The 21,670-nt window shown below is 43.0% G+C and overlaps 2 protein-coding genes across 3 annotated transcripts in view; one reads left to right on the forward strand and one right to left on the reverse strand.

Moving 5' to 3' along the window:
• Positions 1–12,021, reverse strand: part of tinc (tincar) — an 86,041-nt gene extending 74,020 nt beyond the window's left edge. The window contains exon 1 of the mRNA XM_043433137.1: positions 12,001–12,021. The gene's annotated coding sequence lies outside the window, so the exon portion shown is untranslated. The remainder of the gene's footprint in view (positions 1–12,000) is intronic.
• On the forward strand, positions 718–21,450 carry LOC122418961 (tubulin alpha-1D chain-like). Of its 2 annotated transcripts, XM_043433142.1 has the most exons (5): positions 18,852–19,257; positions 19,395–19,611; positions 19,746–20,575; positions 20,722–20,885; positions 21,020–21,450. In XM_043433142.1, the coding sequence occupies exons 1-5, from the start codon at positions 19,255–19,257 to the stop codon at positions 21,144–21,146; spliced, it is 1,341 nt and encodes a 446-aa protein (XP_043289077.1). In that variant the 5' UTR covers positions 18,852–19,254; the 3' UTR covers positions 21,147–21,450. The 2 variants fall into 2 exon arrangements, with proteins under 2 accessions (XP_043289078.1, XP_043289077.1); XM_043433143.1 differs by lacking the exon at positions 18,852–19,257 and adding an exon at positions 718–1,120 and having other exon boundaries at positions 19,395–20,575.
• The last annotated feature ends 220 nt before the right edge of the window (positions 21,451–21,670 follow it).

Genomic DNA, 21,670 nt, shown 5'->3' on the forward strand with positions numbered 1-21,670 from the left:
GCCCTCTCTCTTTTCCTTTTGCCATTATTTTTCTTCCTCCTTTTTCCTTCTTCCCTCAATTCGATCTCTCTCATCCCTTCGCTCTTTCTCTCTTCCTCGTTCGCTTTCTTTATTTTGCTCTTCTCCCATTCTTCTCCTTCTCTCTCTTTCTTTCACCGCCAACTGTAACGCCGCGACTCGATCAAACAGACTCCCTCTCTTTGTCCATCGAACGGAACGGGTCGGAACGGGAGAAAAGACAGAGAGAGAGAGAGAGAGAGAGAGATTTCGCGATGGTTCTCATCGTCACCGCGCGGCAGCACCCTCGGTGACACATAATGACCCCGCTCGATTCGCTTCCGCATCCTTCGTATTTCGCGGTGAACCCCTGACGAGCATAACTTCCTGCGAATCACCACCCGCAGATTTTTTCACAGCTTCGATTCGAACTAAATTTTTTTATGCAACTCGAAAACTTGTATCATCAAAGCGCCAGGTTGTTGCGGCCTTTTTTATTCGCTACTCTCTTCAACAGCCGACAACCTTTCCCCCTTTGACTCTTGTTGTCTGATCGATTACTAAGGAACGCGATAAAGTCGACAAGAGAATCGAGCCAATTTCGTTATTGTTACGACTGTACTCCCTTCCACCCGAATCTACAAGTGTGCTTAACCAAACAACCGGTGCTGCGCCTATTGGCGCTGAAAGGAATTTCGTCAGTACAGTGTTAACCACGAAACCCTCGAAATTATGTAAAAGTAAAAATACAAAATAGAGCTCACTTTCAACTCGGGGTGTCGCGAACAAGTAACTCGCACAACAATCCAATTGAGCTACTTTCGTTTGACTTTATTCCCAGATATTTCGTTAGATTTCACGCAAGTATTTCACGCGAATTAACTGCGGTTAGCCACGAGTTGAGGATCCTACGACGGTGATATAAATGTTATCCCTTTCTCTCTCAGTTTTGACTCGTTAACCTCTACACTACAAGATTATACAGATTAATTCTGTGCATAGTCTGCGGTTTAAGCGTACCAAGTGTACGTGTACTTACGAAAACTGAGCTGAAATATACCGATGAATATAATACGAGCGTGGTTCGAGGGTGTGAGCTTTCGAGAACAAGCATCACGCGAAAGTACGTACTGTCGAGAGTTATTTTGGTTCGTGTTTTGAGTCCGCGTAGGAAAAATATTTTCAATGCTTTTCAATAACATCGAAAACGATGAATATTTTCGTTCGATCGAAGCTTCGGTGTTGCGTGTTTCTAACCTCACGCGCATTCGGGCTTCACACAAAACTTGACATTTTGGGCAACGATATGCTACTCGTATCGTCACTTTTTTCTTCATCGCAGTCGTGATTTTAGAGTGAACTTGACTCGAGAGAATGAGGAAAAGTGCAAGTGCCAAGAAAATCTTACGACTCGAGTTATCTGAAACATCGAATATTTGCTAAAGTTGTAACGGTAATTTGATAAATTCGGTAATAATGTTGAAGAATTTGGGTGAAATTTGGGCGATGAAATTAGCATTGGTATCACAATAAGGAGTTAGTTTATACAGGGGAAAATTGAGGAGAAACGAGCGAAAGTTTCTCGCTTGGCAAAAATCACCGATGCTCGGTAAACTCGGAATGCGGTGCGGGGGGTGAGAGAAGCTGGTTGGGAGAGAATTAAATTCAGTGCGTCTGCGACGATTCTCCGCGAGTTACGTGAATTCATCACGAGGCAAAATACGCAAAACCTGACGAAAAGTTATCGCAAGCCCTTTTCCCCATAAGGGAAAGTCTCGCGTTTGCAAAGTTCGCCATTACACTCGTATATACATATAAATTCGGTCTTGCCGAGGTTCCCTCGCATTTCCGCTCGGCAGAGAGACTTTTCATGATTAATTTAGTGGGGGCGTGAGCTTTTCTCTGCCCCGTTTTCTCATCCTATACTTAACCGACTCTTCCAAAATGCTCCAACGGACTTTCTCTTTTTTTTTAACTCTTTTTTCTCTCTCTCTCCCTTCCTCCCACTCTTGCCTTCTCTGTTTCGAAAGTAAATGCCCCGCCAACCGGATCAGTGTTTGGCTCTGCTCTCGTTTCTCCAAATCGCTTACGGCCAAATTCCACTTCCGGTCTGTAGGATTCTCCACATTCTATTGTTGAGCTTTTAGCATAATGGCGGTACACTCAAGAATTTTAAAAATCTTTTCCTCTATTAACTAATCATCCCCTGGAAAAACGACATTTAAGGACGTCGAATGATCACTGTAATTTCCATCTTTTACATTTTTCTACTCGTCAACTATTCTCCACGCGATATTCGGTCAAATTTCTACTCTGCAAAAGTATTAATACGCAACCATCGTTACTGCATCACCAATCTCAGTCCTTTTACCCCTAAAACCGATTTCGTGAATCCCCGAATTACCTCAACGTCTCAATGCTTCAAGTGATTATTCTTTTTCTGTTTTAATCGAATAAATTTCGGCACGAAGGACTGACCTTTCAAACGTAATTATTCGATCAGCTATTCACAAATTTCTTCTATTTTCGTTTCAATAATGCTGCAAATAAAAATGACATTTGATTTTAGCTAACGAAGACTATTTATTAGAGAGAAGATAAATCGTTTAATATTTCATCGCGTATTATTTAATCTCGAGTCCCATGTGCCTTGTCACAGTGACACGAAATATATCGTCCTGAGGAGAAAAGACAGTGAACCCTACATAGCCACACTCGAGGTTCTTGACCTCCTCGTCCTTGCTGCCTCCTCCAGAGACCGAACGAAAAGGAGATGAGAGACAAGGGCGTGACTATACACGTATATAGCTTTGTGTTGCTCCTGTGACCTCAGTCGTTGACAAGTTGCATCTGCGATTGTCCCGTAGTGCACATTCTGCTGAGAACACGTCTTACGGACGAGAGTTGTAGGCACGAACGTCTATATCAGGATTGTCGGAACGCGGCGTAGGGCGTAACTGGCACAGGGAGAAAATTAAAAGGGCAGAATTACCGTTAGACGAATGGGAAAATGAGACGAAAATTGCACCCTTGGAATTTTAACTGTCGATAATGTAGATTTCCATCAGAATTTATTAAAATCAAATAAAATTGTAACGAAATATTTCCTGTAATGTACAAGAAATTTATTTTTGGCGTCATGAAAATTCACACTTTTAACTCTGTGTGTGTGTGTGTGTGGTAACAGAATCGAAGAATTACTGGAATTATTGGAGCGTTTTTCAGACCATTTTGTTGGACTCCAACGTTGCAAACTTCAGCGTCATTCTTATGCTGTAACTGAAATTTCTATCCTCCTTAGACACTGGCCCAAGGCGCTGGCGTTCCCATAAACAATTTTGAGAACAACGTCAAACTCAAGATATATTTGAGTCGAAACTGCGTACGAAAATTTGGACTACGCAGTTGTGCCGTATTTGTCTGTCGTTAAAATTATTTCTGCAATGGAACGCGAGTGAGGCACAGCTACGTGGTATAATAACGTGTGTCTCCTTTGGAGACATGGCGCATAAAATATGTATATGCTCGAAACAAGCTCGCAGGCAGATGCGGAGTTTCCTTAATCAACGATTGCAGACAGAGATGTTTGCCCTTTCCGGACAAATTTGCTAGCACACACGCTCGCGCTCGTGAACTCGCCTTACCTTTTTGGTGTATTTCGCAAGCTGGCTGAACTTTGACTCCTCGTAATTAAGGGGAATCCATCGAGGATTGACGGATGCGATAATCTCATAAACTATTGATAATAACTCGCAGAAACTTTGGTGTGCCATGGAAAGAGAGCGGTGTTTTTAAAAACGTCACTTCTCCTTCGACTTTAGAGAATTTTCAATAATCATTCGAGATCGAATTCCGTAATACCGGAATTCGAACGACGCTGAAGTTTCCAACGTTGGAGTCCAACGAAATGAATGAAAATAAAATGATTTATCCATCAGTTTTTTATTTCACGAATCATAATTGTGTAGATTGAAAAAATACAAAGTACAAATTCGACTGGAGATAAATTGGAGAATTACTGGAATTATTGGACAGTTTTTTAGATCATTTCGTTGGACTCCAACGTTGGAAACTTCAGCATCGTGAATTCGAGGTCTCTTCGGTGCGAGAAAAATCATTCGAATCGTACAAGAAAGTAGAAGTTTTGGTTTGGGCTTGTTGGGCTGGCTGACCGATCCAATTAACCTGAAATATTTATTCGAGGGAGGCGAGCAGAGAGCGAGTGTTTTTCCCCTCTCTCCGATGCTAGGACCTCGCGAATAAATATTGCGTTAGTCTATTCAGAGTATCGAATGTCACGGGGGGAGTAATTTTCCCTTCCTTTCTTCAACACTCCCGCCGAAAATACCGTTCCCGCGAGAGCCGAAGGTTGTGCACACATTTGTAGCAAGAGGTAAAAGTCGGAAGGACCTAAGTCGCGATATTTCTTGCGGCGAGTACTCCGAGCTGGGCCATTCTCTTCAGCAGCGATTGACAAATGTTCTCTTCTCCGGAGTAACACGTTATATAGGGTCATTAGATGGAAGGTTCGACCCTACTTTAGGAGAGACGCGTACACGTCTGGAGAAGGGGAATCTCTCGTAAGACATTCACCCAAATTCCTATATTTTTCCTGCTCCCTTATCGTTTTTCGTACATCCACGCTCTTGGGAATCACGATCGGCACCAAAGTTCCCTCTCGCACGAGCCTCCGTAATGTCCACGTCGTATACGTTCCTTTTCTGAGTATGCATCATCATCCCAGAGGTACGAAAACGCCATGTGAATATAATGGAGACTGAATACGCCGCTGGAATTCCGCGTACAATGTTACACCGATCGAACCACACATTATTTTCAAATTTTCGTCCGTGTTATATCGCACGTTTCAAGTGATTTATATTTCGGTACAAATTTTACATTTCACTTCTCTTTTTCCTCGCCCGTGCCCACAGCCTCGCGAGTTTTTACGAGTTCGTTTCAACGCATTATTCGAGTCACCCACCAGACATTTTTACTGGTTTTCGACTGATTAGATCCAGTGGAAACTCGGAGATTGTTGGAGGATTTAAGTTTATTGATGCAATAATATTTTTGTTGTAACGTAAACAATTTCCTTGAGTCAAGAAACATTCGTCGAGCTAAGAATTTCTCAATTCCGAAAGTTTAAAAAAGGGTAGCGCATAGCCACCGTCGCTTTTCTGCATCCTCGAAAATGACGGTTTTTCGATTTTTTATTCCAATCATTCCTCACTTTGGACGCTACGAATTTGTCTATTTCAAGCCCACTCATTAAGCAAACTTCCATTCCAAATTTAACAGTTGAAATTTATAAATATGCTAGAAATATACTGCGTTCACATTTTTTTAAAGCCTTGTTACCGGTTAAATCACTTGGGAATCGAAAAAGAAAAACGCTTGTTTGAGGTTAACAGGTAATAACGACATAAACGGTGGAAGGTTTGACAACACCACGAGCCAGCTGGTTTAAAAAATATATACGCATATTCATATAAATAGGAAACGGCTGTTGTCACATATATTGCTTGACGATTTTACTACGAAAGTATTTTAACCGTTATGATTATACGAAAAATTGATCAATCTCAACAGATAAATTTTGCTCTAAAAAGAGCGAAAAAATTCAGTTGCTTCTTTCAATCACAAATAACGCACGATCTTCCTTAACCAATGAATTCCAATGAATTTATTGGTCCAAACCGAAGACAATTGATTCGACAGAGACCGTCTCATTGCCCATGTCACTTAACCTCTTGACCTTGTACGAGAATATTTCTAAAAAACCAACAAAGGAATATATAATGTGATTGACTCCGGGAAATGTGCGTATCATAAACGACGTGAAAGTAGTGAGACTATGAAGCATATGTCGTGGTATAATTTAATGGAAGGCCCCTGGTGGGTGCGCTGGTCTTGTGCAAACGATAAAAGCAGGGAGGAAGAACTTTAGCCCTTTTTACTATCGGTGTATTAGGTACACAAGTACGAACTCTGAGCGATGCACGAGGCGCAACCCCACAAAACACACGTGAAGCCCGTCTCTCTCTCTCTCGCTCTCATGTGCTCTGCAATCCCTTCAAACGCCCGTAACATCAACGTGAATAATTTATATGGCTCGTGTCATATGATGTGTATTCTCTGCTCGCGTATATGCGGACACAACGCACAAAGAAACCTAAACAACTAAATGCACGCACGATTCACACAGTGTCAGTATATCAGTCTCGTTCTCTTCATATACAGCGAACCATCGAGATTTATCGCGTGCTCGTAAAATCAATGGCGTGAGAAAACTTTGTGATTTGAGGGGGTTAGGGCTCGGGGCTTTCCCCTTAACGAATCAACAGAATCAATTGATTTCTTTTGTCGCGTGTGCTATCTCGCATATCGTCAAGCCACACACTGAACGAAGAACTCTGTCCTTTCTTTCCGGGGCATTTATCTCGCACGATTTGAACACACACTTGAAAAAAAAAAAGAAAAAAAAAAATTGAAGCAACAACGTTGGCTGTGAGTTTGAAAAAAAAATCTCACGATGACTTTCGCACCTCGAAAAAATGGCGAAAAAATGTATTTTCGAAAAATTCCTTCGGGATGAGCGCTCGTCATAACGAATGCTGAAAAACATCAATGAAAGGGCCGTTGTGACTCCCTTTTTTTCAATCCACATTGTTGCGTGTGGCTCCGCGCTGGTTCCAGTTTTAACGGACCACCAGAAAAACACGCGGTAGAAAACACGAAGAGGTGAAAGAGTGTTTCGAGTTGCAGTCGATGCCGGGGTCGAGTGGCCCGCTAACACGTTTGTGTGGTCGCGAGAGACGCTGTGCTCTCTCACGCGTTCCTCGTTGACGATAAAAAAAAGATCCACTCGACATTCATAAGCGAGCTGGAAATGACGTTGAGAGCTGTGAGATCACTAGAGATGTGCATATGGGTTAAAGCAAAAGCGAAATGAAGCTGAAGGGGAGAGAGCATGGAGAGTTTTCAATCCCCCCCTCCCCATACGGCCGCGCAATTTTCGCCGGATTTCCGGGAGTGCGCCTTGTTGAAACAATAAATTCGTCGTTTGGAACTCGCTCGCGATTGATACTGGGGGATATAAAAATGCGACTTTAGTTGAGCAAGTTTTGACAAAGTATATAATTCTCGTAAAAACGGAAACACTCGACCTTCCAATTACATTTGTATTTTTTTTTTTTTTTTTTCCCCATCACAAATCATTTCGTCCGCGTAATTACTCGGCGTTTCTCATTTTTATTTTGTTGTTGCCTCGAAAACGTAGCTATTCGGGTATTATTGCGAAAAAAGGAACAAGATGCGGCAAGCGCGAGAGACAGCTGGCAGTGATTGCCGAAATATGTATGGCTCACGCTCGAGGGGAGCTTCGTACGTATATCCTTGAAGGTGTGTACGCTTTCTTGGCCGCAGGATCGCTCGCGCGCGAAACATATTTCTGCGATGCCCTCCGCGCCGCGAGGATACCGAGCGAGACGGAGCGATTGAGAATTCGACGAGAAAAGAGCGACTCGGAGCTGTACGAACCGAGAGGAAGAAAGAGGAGAGGAAGCCCTCGAGGTTGTTAAGACCCGAAATTTGGGGGAGGCTAACTGGTCGGCAGATGGCACGCGCTCCGAGCCCACGGGGATCCCAAATCTGGTCTCTCATCTCGCTCGCATTTTCTCTCGTCTCAAAGAACCAACAAACTTTTCAAGATATTCCTACCAGATCCGAAGTAAATACTTGAAAAAGGGTCCAAGACGCGTGCATGCCTAGTTTTTTCTTTCTTTCTTATTCTTTCAGACTCATTTGATATTTTCCCTCGGTATATTTTTCGACAAATCGTGCCGCGGCATAATTGCTGGTCTCCCCGGCGTTTCCATTGTGTGGCGAGCAACTCTGTCCTGCGTGGATGCTTCGGGGATTGAAAAATGCCTGAAAGTGCTACTGCGGTCACCGATCGCGGAGGATTTCGGTGAAAAAAAAGTAACGTAAAAAATCAATGCGTCATCGTTTCCAATGACAATAATTGTCATCGAAAGTATATCGATATAGAGTCGAACGATCATTTCGCTCCGCTTCAAACTCATTTTTCAACCTCATTTAGTTGCTCAACTATTTTCGTTCAGGTCTATTCTCGAAATGCTCGCGATGTATTCGAGAGCTCATTGTGCAAACAGATTCAATGCCTAATCTCGAGTGTTGCACGGACTGGCACAATGGAAAAACGTTTATGACTGTGGTTTCGACGAAACATCCGGTTACGCCGGTCTCATCAACTCTCCTTACGCTATTTCGTGCATTATGAGTGTACATACTCGAGTTGTTGTACGAAACGATCGTGCACAAGTACTCGTGATTGCTTCGTAATACGCAGTATTCTAAAACATAAGAGGAAGTTTCCACTTGTCTAAGCTGTCGTTCGAATACAAAGCGAGAAGCGACGGATTCGAGCGATTTTAATGAGCTGTTTATCGTCGAAAATAACTGCGGCATGTGATACAAAAGTTTTTAGGATTTGGGCGGAGAAATGAAGAAAAAATCGTAGCGGAATTAAAGTAGTTCGGGCGTTCTATGACTAGCTGACTTTGCAACTATTTTATGCTGATTTATTTCAAGTCTAAATTATTAATAAAATTAATAAACGCACTTGCATTGAGAATATTTTTATCGCAAGAATGTAATAAAACGCTTTAAAAATATCGGAAAATATGAAATTTATACTTCAACTTGACTAATTAATGATTGAGCCCGACACTTGAAATACGCGTAACCTAGGGAACATTTTTATTGTGCGAAGGAAAGTTTATGTCGGTGTAATGGCACCGAGAAAAAGGAATTTTTCGTTACACAATGCAAAGCTACTGGACGAGTCGGGCTCAAAAATAAATTTAGTGGAATTCGACACGTCGAAAATTGAAGTTTTTTCACGTTTTCTTTCTTAAAAGCCCCGTAAGGTAATGTTTTTTTAAAGGAACGGAATCTGTGATAAATTTTCTTCACGATATAAACTTTTCCGAAGCTCGAACACCGTACAACTTTTTCACTATTAATATTATTGTGAGTCGATGAAATGAATGAATTGTAAATGAATCCGTTATCAGGGGACCTTAAACTATGATTATCACCGCAAAAAAAAGTGGACCTTCCCCCTACTTTATCGAACGGCCGAACTACTTTAATGAGAACGAATTTTCTACCCTTAAAAATGTATACGACACAGTCACACGAGGAGTCTGTTGATTTTGGAGGTTCACTCGTCGAGTAGCGAATCACACGCCTGCGGGTATGGGTTGTAGGTTGTAGGTGACCGGTGGCGAAGGCCGGATGATGGTAAAGACAGAGTGTACAAGGCGAGAGGAAGACAGCGGAGTCGGTGGAGCAGGTGCGCGACTCGAATCTCGTTGCATGCATATCACGGCTATAAACTCTCGTTTCGCCCTCAGTTGCGCACTCTTTCTCGTCTCACGTCTCGTTTTTCTTTATTTTCTTCCATGGATACCCCATCTCGTGTTCTGCTCATATTCCTTCTCTCTTTCCCTCGCTCCTCTCTTTTTATTTTTTCCACTCTTGGATTCTCCTCCGAGGGCGAGCCCACCTGCCATGCGATCACGTGACTTATCTCAACTTCGTAATAGCGATGATTTCTGCTCTCTCTCTCTCTCCCTCTCTTGTTCCCTTGTAAGATAAGGTCCCTCAAGGAAACCGTGCCAAGTCCCTTCCCATTGGACTTAATCATTTGAAAATAATTCCATGTAGTATTTTCATCGAAACGAGAGCAGAACGGATTTCCTGCGGTTACATTAATTGAACTTGGAAATTTTACGTGCCCAAAGTTAAGTCGAAACGAAGATTGCTGCTCGCATCGACGAACTTGTAACTCGGTTGGATTTATGAAATTGTGTAATACTGGATTGATTTCAACTTGAAAAGAGGCATTGAAACGAAAAGTTTTTTCGTAAAACCATGCAACCTTCAATTCAGTAAAGAATCGATTTATTCGAGAGCAAAAATTTAGCAGTTAAATTAACTGGATTGCCTCACCCCGAGACGATTATTTCGAAACACATTGTTTTTGTAACTCTCGTTGCTCATTAACCGCTGGTCAGGCCATTAATATTTGAGAGAATGAACAGATGTTTTTGTGGATTCGATGAGAGATCGCGAGCGAGGGCCGCAACAGCTGGTGGTATCGATTTCTAGTCTCGGCGTATTTTTTTCGATCCGTGCCCTCCTCCTTCCTCCATCTTTCCTTCTATTTCTAGTTCTGTACAACTGCGAAGAGTTTACAGCTGCGAGTTTTGCTGCAGCTCGACATTTCCGGTTGACGAGTGCCCTATAGCCTCTAGTGTATTTCCCGTCGAGGATCTCGGGTATTTACACGATATCGGGTGTACACACGTGTGCGCCACCGCAGCCATTCGGTCTTCGCACGTCGAAACGACCCGCTCGCTGGCGGTTCAAGTCAGAGACAAATAAAAAGGGCGGAATTTCTCACGAGTTCCGGCCTTTTCTCCTCATTTTCCGTGTCCACACGTCCATCAATTTTACAATTTGAAAATCTTTCGAAATTTTAAGCATCGGCGTTGCAATTGATATCGCGAGATTCTACGAAAAAATTTTGATTTGAAAATAAATATTGCTTGCGAGGAAAAACTCGCGTGGAATCGTGTAAATAGCATTCGACAAAATTGTGGGAATTCAATCGAAGGCTCCGCGAATACATTCATGTTTCTTCGCCTCACTCGCGCGTTAACTTCGTTCAGGTGCACCATGCAAAGACGACTCTCGACAGCTGCCGAGAGTCGATTATTTGCAACGCTTCCTTGACATTCGATAGGTCTGCTCCCCCTCTGCTCACAGGTGCAATCGACCAATTTGATATTCTCCGAAAAATGATTATCGCTTTATTATCAAGAGTCATATTTCAATATTGGGCACTTTTGAGCGCATGAACAACTATTTAAATCGTACTTGATCTTTTGCCGTTCGGAGTAATTCAACTTTTTGGTAAATCTGTCGAACCAGGGCTGCAGCTTAAAATGCACTGAATTTTTTTTCTAACGTTTTTTATCACTCAAGGAAGGTGTCAAATGCAAAATTATGGTGGGGGACACCCTCGACCACCATAAAAAACACCATGAAAATTATAAAACTGAAAATCATAACTAAGACTGATATGAATCGAGAATGGACACACACACACACACACACACACACACACACACACACACACACACACACACACACACACACACACACACACACACACACACACACACACACACACACACACACACACACACACACACACACACACACACACACAAAACCCAAACACACCGAAAAACAATGGAATATTGTAAGAAGGTGTGATGAGGTTTACATTGCTACAATGTTTATATCCGAGAAGCAGGTAAGTCTCTACGATAAATATTCGTAATATTAGTATTCTCGAGACTATGGATTGTCACAGTTGTGAAATGTCGCTTACCCAATGTATTATAAAATTCCAAAATCGGAAGGAAAGCATCGTCATTCTTCAAAATCATGGGGTTCTTCAACGGGAAGTTATTTGTACCACTTGCAAGATCACACCACGCGTCTCCATTTCTTACTTACGGCTATCAAGAATTTCTTCAATGACATTGACTCCGATAGTGAATGAGTGAGTCAGTGTGTGTGTGTGTGTGTGTGTGTGTGTGTGTGTGTGTGTGTGTGTGTCGAGTGCCATGGCACTACTTACTCATCACCTCTACTGTAATATCTACTGTAATGTAATAGAGTAATATTTTTCATTATGGCGAATTTTTTATTTTTTTTATGGGGTTTTATGGCGTCCCCCACCATAATATCCCATGGGCTACCATATATTAGTGATAAAAAACATAAAAAAAAAATTTGGAGCACTTTTGGGCTGCAGCCCTGGTTCGACAGATTTACCAACTTTTTTCCCCATTTAGCATTTTTGTTAATTTAAACCATTCGTCATTGCGCTCTACTTACCGGCGTTGATTCCCGATCCATCTCGGGGAGCAGCCTCGCGTGGCCGGGGCTCAAAAATATTGCGGAATCCAATGGGCGACTCCTCGATTCTTCGTCTCTTCTTGGAATATTCTCATTTTGATATTTCACAGGCTTGCCCTCTTTTTTATCTCTTGCCTCGCACAGCTCCACTAGTTCCGAGCACCGCTACTAACGTTTCCTGTTTCATTTTCCCTTTTTATTTCTTTCCTCCCATTTGCAGTATCGCTCCGTCTCCCTCTGCACTTTTCTCTCAGCTACAAGTCTTTTTGCGAAGCTTCGTGTACACTCGAGGTTGCGGTTTTCACGATATACAGGACTGCAAATGGCACTGTTCCTCGAACGAGAGAAAGTAATAACCGGAGGGTTGGTTAGTGGTAGTTGAGAGGTAGCTTTTCGAAGGGAGGGGCAAAGGCAATGCGAGAGAAATCCGTTCCATCCTTTTCTCAGCTCATGTCGAGCAAAAGGGACTACGTACAATGCTTGTGCTCTACATATATAATGCACACAAGGTCTTTCGCCCCAACTAGACCTACGGCTTCTTTATCAATCCCTTTTCCACTTTTTGTCCTTACTTCAAACAAAATAAACTGAAAAAAAAAGAGGAAAAAAACAACTTATCGCTGCGAGAAAAATGTGGAGGAGCAAAGTGCTACTTTCGTTCAAAACAACTATAACGAATGAAGCTGCAATTCACTGAGGAAATTAGACAAAAGAAATTATTGCTCCTCGTGGGACAAACTTTTTCCGTCAACTGTAGAAAAATATCTTCATTTCGTCCCGAAATAACGTGCCGCACTTTTTATTCGTTTTTTTACTTTTCATTCACTCTCCGAAGCTTTAAATAAAAAGTTTCGCTCGCCATTGGTATACGTTTTAGAGAGCTGTTTCGTTATTTCGTAAGAAGCCTGAAATCGCACGAATGATGAAGTATTTTTTATTCAAAAAGTAAAATTCGTTTAACCATAAAACATCAACGAATCAACAAAAATGTCACTTCTCACCGCATACGAAGAGACGAAAAGTAATCTCTATTGCATTTCGTTGATTTTCGCGTGAAACAGCCCGTACATAAATGTGCATCTATATACGTCCAGCAGTATTAGGTGCTACCCCGGATACTGTTGTCTGCTACACGAAAGGGTGAAAAGAGAAAGGACGAGCGGGAGGGAGCGAGGGGAGGGGGAAGAAATGACACGTATATAGGCCCGTCCTAGCTCCGATGATTACTGACCCACATCCCGAATCTCGGGTGGCTGTAGCCAACAAAGCCGTGAATTTTTTCTCCCGACAACAGGACTTTTCAAATACACCGGGGGATGGAAAAAAATCTGGACCCGTGGAGCATGGGCGCCCGGCTCAAATGCGGCGAGGATTGTGTTTTTTCTCGCTCTTCGCGAGCACACCAGCGGCTGTCTCGCAACCACGAGTTTCTCCGTTGCTCTCGTCAAATACCCATTTTTTTCTTCGATATTCAGAAATATTCGCGGGGGTTTGTATACACTGCGCCATTGCTGCATGGGAACGCGAAGGATTTTAGCAGCGAATCACATTCGATTATTAAAGTAGTTCGGCCGTTCGATAAAGTACGGTGAAGGCCTACTTTTTTTTGCGGTAAATGATAGTTTAAGGTCCCCTGATAACGATGAGCACAGTCCCGGGACCTCTTACGGGGAAAAATTTTGAATTATTTCATTTATAATTTTGAGTTTTTAACACGGTATCCTATGGGAGAACTCACAATAATATTAATTGTGGAAAAATTGTACGGTGTTCGAGCTTCGGAAAAGTTTCTATCGTGAAGAAAATTAATCGCGGATTCCATTTCTTAAAAAAAAAAACATTACCTTACGGGGCTTTTAAGAAAGAAAATATGAAAAAACTTGAGTTTTTGATGTGTCGAAACCGGATGCCAGTCATTACGTTGGACTGCTGGTATAACAGCTGATTGAACTTCGAGCAAATTCGGGAATCGCGGGAATTTCATCAAATTTATTTTTCAGACTGACTCACGTGCTTTTATTTGTCCAGTAGCTTCGCTTATTTCTTTTTCATAAATTGACCATTCCTTTTTCTCGGTGCCGTAACACCGATATAAACTTTCTTTCGCACAATAAAAATGTTCTCTAGGTTATGTGTATTTCAAGTGTCACCGGTATCGACTCGATCACTAACTAGTCAAGTTGGAGTATAAATCTTATCTTTTATGATATTTTTAAAGCATTTTATTACATTTTTATGATAAAAATATTCTCAATGTAAGTATTTATTAATTTGATTAATAACGTAGACTTAAAATTAATTAACACAAAGTGGTTGCAAACTTGACTAGTCATAGAACAGCCGAACTACTTTAAGTACTAGCAATGCAACATGCCGACGACTCACTCAATATTAAATCGGTCGGAGGCTTTTTTCGTTCGGAAAGCACTTTGTGCGTTGTAGTAAAAAAAAAAAGAGAAAAATGAAGAGAAATTCATTGGTAAAAGCTCACATTTGCGTGCCGAGAAAGTGGGACGGAGGGGGGGGGGGGGGGGGGGCTCGGGAAATTCAACGATTTTCATTTGAAAATATTTTCGATTGAAGCGCGTCGGTATATCGAAATGCGGTCACGGCTCTTAACAGGCGTGGAAATATTGACGTATGAAAATCGAAAAAACACCGAAGCAGCGGTTGATTTTCTTCGTTTTTAACGTTTTCTTCATGCAACACATTTCCATACGGGAGTTTCGCACGAGTGAAAACTTTTCTATCTCGTTAAAGTTATTAAAACGTTGGAAATAGCTGGTGCTGGTAAAAACTTTTCAGCCGTGTGGTTTTGAACAATCGTTTCATTTCATTACGCAAGCGGTGCGGATAAATGAATAAGCTTTTTTTTAATTCTTCTTCTTCTTCTTATTCGTAGGTCTTTATCGAGGAAAAGCTTTATTCAAGTTTTTTGCACACATTTTCTTGCAATAAAGAACAGAGTATCTACATGGAGAAATAGAATAATGCCCGGGGGGTAATAATAACGCGTGAAAAAAAAAAAATAGAGGAAACCGCGCGCGCGCGCGCGCGGCCGCTCGACGCTCGTTTAAATCTTTTCATGCACTGTACGTTCGAGGCAGAAAAACGCGAGCGTCTGCCGTGCACACAAGTGGAATTACGATTTGGAGCGTGCTGGCCTTTATTATATGTTTCATCATAAAAATCATGAAAAAAATATATAATCCCATAAGCATAGAATATACAGTCCGTCGTGTCGTTCACCAGAGCGATTAAACTTTTATGCTTCGTTATTAGACACTCGTAAACTAATGAATGTCACGTAATATCAAAAAGACTAAATATAAAACGTTTTTTCCACCCTGCCTCGTTCCTTCTCCATATTCGCTCTTTTCCTATACACTCCGCCATTGTTCCCTGCAGATTTCGTTGCACAATCCAAAATCCCGAAAAATCCCAAGGAAAACGCTTCGAACCTATAAAAATTGATCAGTTTAACCAGCAAAATATGATTTTCATGAACTCACAAAAAGCAAATTGATTCGACAGAAATTAACGTTATTTGAAGAGTTTTCTTCACTCAGCTGCCACGTTTTCGGAGAAAATGAATCTGTACTTCGATCTAAAACAATTTTGGTCAATCCTTTTCAACCCCGTGAGGATCGTACATTTCATCGGCACCCCCTTAATGCCACATTTCGTAGCTCCGACGACTTTTTTCCCCCAGTCTGTGCGCTCACTCCGCGCCCTATTTATGGCTCACCTTTTCCAACAAAAAGTGCGCAAGTTTTCAGGATATACGTACCTTTTACTTATATCGCCGAGTATATTTGAGCGCAGGAGAATAACCGGGGAGAGAACGATATCCGAAAAATACATTTCCAAATGTAACACCCTTCACACGTACGTTTCGTCGGCATGGCGAACACTCGGGGTGTTAGAGCGATATGCTATTGCAACGCGAAGGAGAGAAAGAGAGGCCCGGAGCGCGCGGGGTCGATAGTTCCTTCCGGGAGGAGAAAACGTGCCGGGGTGGAAGTGGTGCGCGCTGCACCAGGAAGTAGCCGCGGTACGATGCAATTTCCGTGTAGCGCGCCCGGAGAAACGTCCGCGAGGGAGAACGAAAGCAATTCGAATGCACGAGCCTTCGGCTCTCTTTCTCTCTCGCATTTTTCTCGGTCATATATCGATTTGGCTGGCTAGACACATCCACTGGATTCTCTCCTAGAGTCAGACGCGAAGCCCGCTTTTTTCGAGCGCCCACTCTCTCTATACGGGCTCGAAATGAGGCACGAAGCTCCGTCCCGAAAACCGGAAGTGGATCGTAACACGCGGAGATTGTCGAAGCGACGCTCCGCGCGGGCTTTCTCAAATCGAATAAAAGATGGTCAGCTTTTTTATAAAAATGGAAAAAATGCTCTCCGGGGAATTGATTACTGCGTTGAGTATTCGCAAACTCGCGCGCGATGCACCGCGCTTTTTGGTACTAAGGAATTCGGTCTATTTGTTAACCGAATCAACGAACCATGACGAGCAAACTGTGAATCTGTTGATTCAACAATGTTTCCGTTCTTATCAGAAATATTCATTCGAGACAACAAATTGAGGGTTTAGCTGAACAAATTTCGTTTGGCTTGCCGCAATTCGTGCTCGAGCAAACATTCTGCTGCGTCGACAAATTCCATTTCTCATTGCCCCCACGTCGCTCATAATTTTCTTTTCGAAACATTCGAAAATTTCGATCCAGTGAAAAATCGACGCAGCGAGAATCACGAACTTGTCATTATTACTTTATCGACGAATTCATGCGGCGACCCTTGAGACGACACTCCCGAGGACAGCCGCGCGCGGCGCGCGCGCGCTCCGGATGAAAAATATGCAAAGCCCGTGCGCATTGTGAACAGCATAAATAAAATTCTTCCCGCGAAGCTCTCACGCGTTTCTTTCGTTCGTTATTCGTCGAGCTACTCAACGAATACAAATGATGTTTGATAAACCGCCTCGAGGACAGCTGCGCGAAGCGCTAATGCGAGCCGGTGTCCGCGACCACGATCGCATGCTCGCAACGCCCCGTCGAACGCCCGCGATTCTCGTCGAAACGTTCGAACCCGTGCACTCTGCCGAGCTTCAATTGCGGGCGAAAGGCGCAAAGAATTTTCCAAATCTCCCTGACGACCGATGCTCCAAGAAATTCCTCATAGACGCGAGGACGTTTCTGTACGAAACGACGCACGTTCTCGGGGACCGTGAAATCCCCCGAGGCTCCCGAAAGCCACAGAAGTACAAAAACCTTCTGAAAATAAATTAGAAACAACGAAAAATCACACTTTAATGTGTTTTCGTCAAAAATGACCTCGGAAACTTCGAGCCAAGGATGCCTTTGCACTTGGTTAAAAGGTTGGTAAAAAAATGAAGCGAAAAGCTTTTAATACGACGCGAAGAAGTAACTCGCGTGTAGAGGCAGAGCGTAACTACGTCTGGCAAGGGGATGATCCGTCGTCGGAAAATCCTTGATATCTTTCGGCTCCCGAATCGTTTTCCTACCCTCGCCTTTCATATATTTTTATATACGTATATAGAAATTTACGTATTACGGAGGAACTAAGAGGATGAGCAAACGCAAAGTCTGCGTGAAATTCGAGCTCTCGCGTTCGTGGCTGTGTGTGTGCGCCCCGGATGTCTGGAGCGAAACTCGAATGCTCGTGCGCGCGATATTTCGTCACAGAAATTTCTGGAGAAACGAAGAGCGTCGGGAAGACCTAGTTACAGCCAGGCTGCGTAATCTTTTTCTTCAATTTCCATCTCGCAAGAATATTCATTCATCGAGTGTTGGGAGTAAAAGTCGTAACTCCCGAGACTGCTCTTGCCTCGCGAACTCGACCGAGCCCTTCTCGCAGTCAGAGACTCTCCCGCATCGCTCTGCGCGGAGCTTTTTTCACCTGGAGATCTGACGTAATGTCCCACAGACGAACGCCAAATGCAGCGGTTATTCCCCCGCAGAGCTTCCATGCGCGGCTTCTACCTTCGGGCAAAATCGTGGATTTTCCCCAATGACTCTTTCTCTCGATGTCCCCGCCCCCCGCCGTGTCCTCAATTCAGCAGGATGGCTTTAAATTTCGGAATGATAATCTTCGAGTTCGTATCTCTCGTAGCGCACATTCATTTTTGGGCTTTCCTCGTCCCACGGAATCTCTTAAATTCGAAGGAAAAAACTGACAGGCCATTGTGAGCCGGGCGACCTCTTGGCCTCGTGTGACTTTGGTTCGGATTTTCAGGCCGAAATAACAGACGAAATGAGAAACACGAAGGTGCCTTTTCTTCGAGGGCTCGTTGATTTTTTTCATTTTTTTTCAGCGAATGACACGCTTTGAAGAAACTTATTTTTAATATCAAAATATCGAAGACTCGGGCGCCGAGTCATTGGAGCGCGGCTCCCCTTAAAATCGAACTCCATTCCGCTCCGCTTTTCTCTTTGCGAGATTTTGTTTTCGTCAAGGTATAACTCTCGCGGTAGAAAGAAGATTTTCGTTCGTACGCGGACCACTTTTATTCTCGCATCCATCGCGAGCCGCGCGACTCACTTCAATTTTTATTCACGCTAATGCGACATTCGCGCTTCTATGTTTCGAAAAAACCAAACGGGAGAACGTGAATCGTTTAACCGGGGCTAAGAGGAATGAGAGTCGTCGCGTGACGCATCGATTTTACATGCTCCTTTTATTTTGCATCTGCGACAAAACGATTTCGTACACGGTACGTACAAGCGGTATGATTTTTGAGGGGAGATCATATTTTTCAGTTTTTCTAACAGTCTCGAATATGCATCGTAAATATTTCAACAGTTCGCTCGAAAAAGTTGTGTCGAAAACAAATAAACCGTCATCGCGTCCTCGCAGCGAGATGTGCACTTTTTTCACGAAACTCTCATTTACCACACATATTTGGTGGTAGCGAAAAAAAGAGGAGGAAAAAATAAATAAATGAATAAGCAGCGCGGCGGCGGGCGGCCGGCCGGCGTATCTCTATTTTTTTGCTCGTCATCAATTCAATTGTTTGGTATCCGGGAGCAACGTTTTCGAAACAAAAAAGTCCGGTGATCGATCTCGTCAGTTTCGTTTCATCGTTTCGTCGCGTCAACATCGTCGTTCGTTCATCCCACCTCGCAGCTTCAAATCGTTTTTGCTGCATATTTTTTTTTATTTCTCCTTCTCTCGTCGTTTTCTCGCTCAACTCAACCAGGAAACGAAAATGGTACTTGAAAGAGCTTCGATAAAGTTTCGGTGTTGCATTTACTTGCAGGATAAAAAAAACACACACACACACAAAAATTCGTTAATTCGTCGGAGGAATATTTTATTTATGAAAATGGTGATTGAATTGACCGACAGCGCGAGGTTCTCTCAGTCCACGTTGGGCAAGGCGGCGTGCAAATCGGAAATGCTTGCTGGGAGCTTTATTGCCTGGAGCATGGAATTCAACCGGACGGCATAGTCCCACCGCAGACTTGCAGCAACGACGAGGGCTTTCAGACTTTCTTCAGCGAGACCGGGGGCGGAAAATTCGTGCCCCGAGCTGTTTTCATTGATCTCGAGCCCACCGTTATCGGTTAGAATTTTGTGCGATTCTTCGATTAACGCAGGCCCTGTTTGTCACTCGATTTAAACAGTTTTAAACTTAGCGAGGGATGACACAGGTACGTTTTTACGAGACACTTTTTTTCTCGGTTTGTCAACACACAGACGAAGTGAGAACGGGGACGTATCATCAGCTGTTCCACCCGGAACAATTGATATCGGGGAAAGAAGATGCAGCGAATAATTACGCGCGCGGTCACTACACTCTGGGAAAAGACATGTTGGATTTGGTCCTCGATCGCATTCGTAAAATAGCCGATACGTGCGCTGGCCTCCAGGGTTTTTTGATATTTCACGCGTTCGGTGGCGGCACGGGTTCGGGCTTTACCGCTCTTTTGATGGAACGTTTGTCGGTCGATTATGGAAAAAAGTCGAAATTGGAATTCGCGATTTATCCGTCACCGCAAATATCGACCGCGGTTGTCGAGCCTTTCAACTCTATTCTCACAACTCACACACTCCTCGAACACTCGGACTGTGCTTTTCTCGTTGACAACGAAGCGATCTACGACATTTGTCGACGCAGCTTGAATATCGAGAGACCGACGTACACTAACCTCAATCGATTGATCGGACAAATAGTTTCCTCCATTACCGCCTCCTTGCGCTTCGACGGCGCCTTGAACGTCGATCTAACGGAATTCCAAACGAACCTCGTACCCTATCCGAGAATACACTTTCCCTTGGCCACTTATGCCCCCATTGTTTCCCTCGAACGAGCCGCGCACGAACAACTCACCGTCATGGAATTAACCTCCGCCTGCTTCGAGCCCGCTAATCAAATGGTCAAATGTGATCCTCGCAAGGGAAAGTACATGGCCTGTTGTTTACTATACCGAGGCGACGTTGTCCCAAAGGATGTTAACGCTTCGATCGCTATTATAAAAACAAAGAGAGCCATACACTTCGTCGATTGGTGTCCAACAGGATTCAAAGTAATTAACCTTCGTTCACGTATTGAAAAACCGACGTCGATTTGTCTGAATGATAAAAGAATACGTGACAAAAATGAACATAAATTCAATGCGCCCACGTATAGAATCTATTGTCCGTGTTATTTTTATCTTCGCGTCGAATATAGGTGGGAATAAATTATCAGCCGCCGACTGTGGTGCCAGGCGGTGATCTTGCCAAAGTTCAGAGAGCATTGGCCATGCTTGCAAATACGACGGCGATCAACATGGCTTGGGAAAGATTGAATAGAAAATTTGACCTGATGTACAGCAGAAGGGCATTCGTTCACTGGTATAAATATTTTTTTCACCACATTTTTCCTTATTCGCTCGATCGATTCAAATAAATTATTATTTTTCGTCAAAACCACGTTGATTCACACATCGTGTAACATGCAATATTTTCACTATTCTGTCCGAACGAAGGTACGTAGCCGAAAATATGGAAGAGAGCGAGTTTCATGAAGCCCGCGAGGATTTGGCCGCCCTCGAAAAGGACTACGATGAGCTCGCTCTCGATACGACTGAGGGTGAAGGCGAAGAAGAGATGTAGAGAAAAAAAAAAACAAATAATCTCCCGAATGAACAGAACGTGTTCATGGTGGGATGAACGAACGAGCGTTTTCCGTATTGCGTTTATTTCATTTTTTATATCAATATTACCACCTACGAATCAAGCATGCAAACGAAACTCTCGAAACGTCATTTTTATGATTCATTTACTTTTTCTCTCTTTTCCTTAGTCTTAACGTTTATTGTTTGTTATACATGTACTTTGTATGCGTTTATGAACATATTTTGTATATCGCCTGTATATGTCGCGATTTTCTAATTAAAAATCTCGATACTGCTCGTAATTGATCGCACTCCCGAATTTTTTAAATTTATAACTCAGGTTATTGGTTTTTCTTTTTCTTCAATTACTCATCATTCGAAATCATTGCTGAACAACACAAAACTACGATATGAAGCGGTACTTGTGGTTGTTGGATCTTCCATTGTTCTAAACTCATCGAAAATGACTGTTGAGATAACTCCTGTACTGCATGCTAGTCAAATGAGTGCTAAATTTTCAAA

This window comes from Venturia canescens, chromosome 1, assembly GCF_019457755.1.
Source record: "Venturia canescens isolate UGA chromosome 1, ASM1945775v1, whole genome shotgun sequence".
In the NCBI taxonomy this organism is placed as follows: domain Eukaryota; kingdom Metazoa; phylum Arthropoda; class Insecta; order Hymenoptera; family Ichneumonidae; genus Venturia; species Venturia canescens.

Excerpts from the sequence above, each read along its gene's own strand:
- LOC122418961 (XM_043433142.1), top strand. Across the intron at positions 19,612-19,745 it reads TCTCGAGCCCACCGTTATCG|ACGAAGTGAGAACGGGGACG; the intron begins GTTAGAATTTTG and ends GTCAACACACAG. Across the intron at positions 20,886-21,019 it reads AGAAGGGCATTCGTTCACTG|GTACGTAGCCGAAAATATGG; the intron begins GTATAAATATTT and ends GTCCGAACGAAG.